Here is a 5000-nt window from a genome sequence, read left to right on the forward strand (position 1 = left end):
GTTATGCATCTCCTTAGGTATGCATGTGGCATTGACCCGGATTGTGCATATGCACGAGTGCGCATGAGTTCATGCATTGTAGTCAGCTCAACCAAGAATTGTTGGGTGACTGTCCCCGTCGACATTCTTGAAAGATTATGCACATACTATTTTATAGAGAACATAAAGTTCTTTACCAGCTTAACTTATCGCATGCATTTTGGACATTTTATTAGAGTGCTAAAAAGAACACTTTTAATAGGATCATTAACAATGATACCCATGTGATAGAGTAATAAAACGAGTCATTAGTTCATCACCAAAAACATTTTCGGTAGGATCTTCTCATGTACTTAGTCATTATATTGACCACTCTGATGAACCGGTTCTTGGCAGAACATGTTTCGAGCAACGTTGAACACCGAGCGGTCACTCATCCGCGCTGCCATTGTAACATTCTTGTATATATAAAACAATTAGTACCATCAAATATATGTTTGTATATGCACTGGACATATCTCACTGCAGTCGCATTTGCCAAATATCATTATGGGGGGGTAACTGCCTCGAAACACGTTCTTCTCTGGTGAAAATATCAATCTATGTTTCAAACTCACCGTCGTATTCGAATGCTTTGTTTACACTACCGGCGAGAGCGCCGCTGTTACTATGGTAACGGTGTAATTCTTGACCAACCAAGTGGAAACTACGATTTTTCCTGCAAATATAACAAAGCTATGCCTAGAATATCCAGATATGTTTCTTTGCTTAGATGAGACGTCTAATGCTAATCCTATACCGGCAAAATTACTGTCCCAGACGCTACGAGTTTATGGTTTCTCGTATCCACGAACTGGCAACTGTGCGATTGTTGCCTCGGCTGACCTGAGGGTTTCAAATAATCCGGCATTCCATTGACACGGGCACTGGAAGAAGGAGTGGAAAGGGACAGTGAGTGAGCCCATGCATGCCTGTGTATGTATCTGGAATGGATTAGACTTTGCCGTTGCAGCCAATTGTTAAGAAGAAATAGGCAAAAAGCATTTGAATTTATTTCTGTGAGCTTTGAGTGATGCGACAATACTTCTCTCTCTCTTTTTTTTACGTTAGGATACTGGGTAATGATGATGGATGAGAAGATTGTGAATTAGTATCGGTAACAATGAAGGCCTATGAACTTTGCAAACTCTGTAGCATAAGCGTGCCAAAGGGAAATAATGTATTTTTTTCTTATTTTTTCATAGAATCCATCATGATGAACTGCAGAACGATATTAATCACCGGACTCGTGGTGCTCGCAGGTAAGACAGAATCCCACATGTCTTTCCCTCACTTTCTCTTCATTTCACCTCTATATCTTTCGTCCATTCTCTCCCGTGTCTAGACATTCATCTCTTTCTAACTCACACCCTCCCCCCTCCCCTCTCTCTCTTTTTATCTGTATATTGCCCCCATCCCCCTCAACCATCTCTCTCTCCCTCCCTCACTCCCTCTAGCCTCCCTCCCTCCCTCCCTCCCTCTCCCTCCCTCCCTCCCTCCCTCCCTCTCCCGCCCTCTCCCTTCCTCTCCCTCTAGCCTTTCTCATCCCTTCACTTCCTCTCTCCCTCCCTCTTTTTGTCTCCCCCTCTCTCTCTCTCTCTCTCTCTCTCTCTCTCTCTCTCTCTCTCTCTCTCTCTGTCGCTCTCTTTCTCGCTCTAGCTTCTCTCACCCCCTCACTCCCTCTCTCCCTCCCTCCCTCTCTTTCTGTTTCTCTTTATCTCTGTAGCAGCCTCCCATTTCTCTCTCTCTCTACCCCCTTTCTAATTCCCATATCTCTCCCTCCCTCCCCCTCCCCTTTCCCCCCCTCTCTCCCCCTCCCCTTTCCCCCCTCTCTCCCCCTCCCCTTTCCCCCCTCTCTTCCCCTCCCTCTCCCTCCCACTCCCCCCCCCTATCTTCTCTCTCTCTCTCTCCCTCTCCCCCTCTCCCTTTCTCCCCCTTAAACTCCATCTCGTCTGTTGCTTTCTGATCGCCTTCTGTGTATTCCGTTATTATCTTTTCCACTCAGTTTCTTTCTGAATCAATCCTCGAATAACTCCTTGGTCAGCGACGTTCTAATTTATAAGAATGGACTGCGCACTCAGTAATCTTTCATGCCTCAGTCGGTCCTTGTTGTAGCACGATAATTCTTGGCATTTTTGAGTTTGCCTCCTTTCTCATTTGATCCCAGTCTGTCAGCGCGTCTGCTTAATAATCTATTCATGTGTCTATTTTGTCCAGTTTATTTATTGTTTGGTCACTTTCTCTAACTCTCGGTGTATTTATGTATATATTTGTATATATGCTGGTCTCATTACATTGGTTATTTACCTTTTACTCGTGATTGTGGCTAAATTGAGCTATGTATATCAGAATGTGTTACAAAAAAAAAAGTTTATGGAAAAGACAATAAAATCACTATAAAATGTCATTATCTATTACTTAGGGGAAAATACACTTGAACATGTGATATATTCAATGAGAGCAATATTTAAAACGAAAAAATGTGTTCCTACCTCACTTTCTTATAATAGCACAATAATAGCAAAAGTGAAGCTTAAAAGAGTATAACGGATTGATGAATTCTGTTCAGAGAGATGATTCAGAGATTGAGTAAAAAAAGAGGAAAAAAAAGGAAAAGTAGGAAAACGAAAAAGCAGAAGTGATTTTTTTTAGAACGCGATTAAATTCATAAATATGTGGAATTTTTATTCCCACAGGCGCTAATTGTGTTCTGCCCTCTTAATTAAACATATTTTTTGATTAATCGGTAATTTGATACTTTTTCCACTGACAAAAATGTATTCAATTATTTTCATTAGTCCATTCAGTTTTCAATTATACTGACTCTTTCCTTCCTCAAATTCGCGACTCCTGCAGTGACAAGTGGGAGTCACGCTCAGTCCTTCGGCGACAAACTGGACAGCTTCAAGGACCAGGTCGGAGGATTCTTCTCGAACGCCGGCGGGGAGATAAAGGGATTCTTCCAGGACGTCGCCGAAAAGTCGAAAGCCTTCAAGGATGACCTGTGAGTGTTCTCTGCGGGGGCAAGGGTGGAGAGAAGGAAGGGAGTGCCAAATGTTCTAGGAGGACCTGTGCGTCCAGGAGAAGGGGCAGGGGAATGGAAGGGAGAACCATACTGCCGAGGGAAAACTCGTGGGTATGCTCCTATATAAGGAAGGTATGTGTTTTCCTTCGAAGCGATAAGGAGAATACACGCTAAACACATCAAGGGCGGCCTGAGAGTTCTTTTTTTCTTGTGAGGGGGGGGGGCAGCAGGACGGGTAACTTTACTGATTTAAACATGGTAATACATATACTCATGTGTTTTAAAAAAGCGAATGGCAGTGAGAGAGAGAGAGATAAGAAAACGGGATACGGAGCGTGGCCAGTGGGTGCCTCTGAGGATGAAAATCGAACTCCAGCGGGAGGCAGCAGGAGAAGGGAGGAAAACGCTCGAGGATGGCCCGTGAGCGTTCGTTTCAGGTGTTAGCAGACGGCGTTTGAAGGCCTAAGGAAAGTCTTCGTCAAGGATGACCTTTGACTGCAGATGAAGCACGGAATGAGCAGATGATAGGGGGTGGGGGGCAGTCTTTAGGGAGGGGGGGGGGCAGGAAGGATGTAGTTAGGGGGGTAAGAGAAAGGTCGTTTTGCCTGCTGTGAAAAAGGTCTCTATTTCATTTTGTGTTCATATGGCATGGTAAACTTTTCTCATTTGTTATAAAGAGCGCGTCGTTTATTATATTGCAGTTTTTTTTTATTATTCGTAGTTCGTGATCATCATCATTATTGGCAATTGTTGTCTGAACTTACCTTGTACTTTTTAGTGTTATTGTTATTATCACATTGTCATTGTTTTTGTTGTTCTCCATCTTCTTTTTAGTCTTCAGATTCTTTATATTATTATTATTATTATTATTATTATTATTATTATTATCATTATTATTATTATTATTATTATTATTATTATTATTATCATTATTGCTCTTATTGCTCTTATTACTATTATCACTACCATCATCATCATCTTCATCATGATCATCACACCATCATATCATCACATCACATCACATCATGATCATCACATCATCATTATTGTTTGGATTGTCATCTTTTCTGTTAGCACTACCACTGTTATTATCGGTATTATTATTACTATCGTTGTCATTTTTATTACAATAATTTTATTGTGATTATGATTATTTTATTATTCCTATCATTCTTATCATTGCTATTATCATCATCATTATCATTATCATTAATATTATTATCATCATTGTTACCATTATCATAATCATCACCATCATCATTATCATTATTATTATCATCACCTTCATCAAGACCATGATGAACATCACCATCGCCACTATGGATACTATTATTATTATGAATATCAGTGTGAAGACGGTGCTGATAAAGATGATGGCGATGGAGATGATGATGATTACGCTCGCTATTGTTATGATTATCAATATTATTTCTGCTGTTATCATTTTATTATTATTTTCATTATTATTTCCACTGTCGCTGTTGTTATAATAACTTATGATAATCAATGTTGTGACATAATTATTGATATTATCATTATTATCACATCAGTATCATTAAAGTCATATTATTATGATGGTGACGATAATTATTATTATCATATTTACTTTTTTTTTTCTTATCCTTATTATTACCATAATTTTGTTGGTATTATTGTTTATTTAGTTTTATTTAATTTTATTTCTATTTATTCATTTGTGTGTTACTTATTTTTATGAATATTGTTATTGTGAATTTTATTATCATTATTATGATAATTATTAATAATGTTGCTATTGATATTAAATTTATCATTATTACAATAGTTATATTTATTATATTATTACTATTGTTATTGGCAGTAATATATGTTATATAGATTTCACTTACGAAAAAAATGTATAGACAAAATTATTATACCAAAATTGATGACGGTGAGAGTGGTCGTGTTACTATATTGACAACCATAATACCAAAAT

General features: G+C 38.8%; 1 protein-coding gene across 1 annotated transcript in view; it reads left to right on the forward strand.

The window, feature by feature from the left end:
* Positions 1-5000, forward strand: part of LOC119576728 — a 22022-nt gene that overhangs the window by 624 nt on the left and 16398 nt on the right. The window contains exons 2-3 of the mRNA XM_037924375.1: positions 1224-1280; positions 2875-3022. Coding sequence (XP_037780303.1) covers positions 1224-1280; positions 2875-3022 — 205 coding nt within the window. The remainder of the gene's footprint in view (positions 1-1223; positions 1281-2874; positions 3023-5000) is intronic.

The sequence above is a fragment of the Penaeus monodon genome, chromosome 1 (genome assembly GCF_015228065.2).
Source record: "Penaeus monodon isolate SGIC_2016 chromosome 1, NSTDA_Pmon_1, whole genome shotgun sequence".
Lineage (NCBI taxonomy): Eukaryota > Metazoa > Arthropoda > Malacostraca > Decapoda > Penaeidae > Penaeus > Penaeus monodon.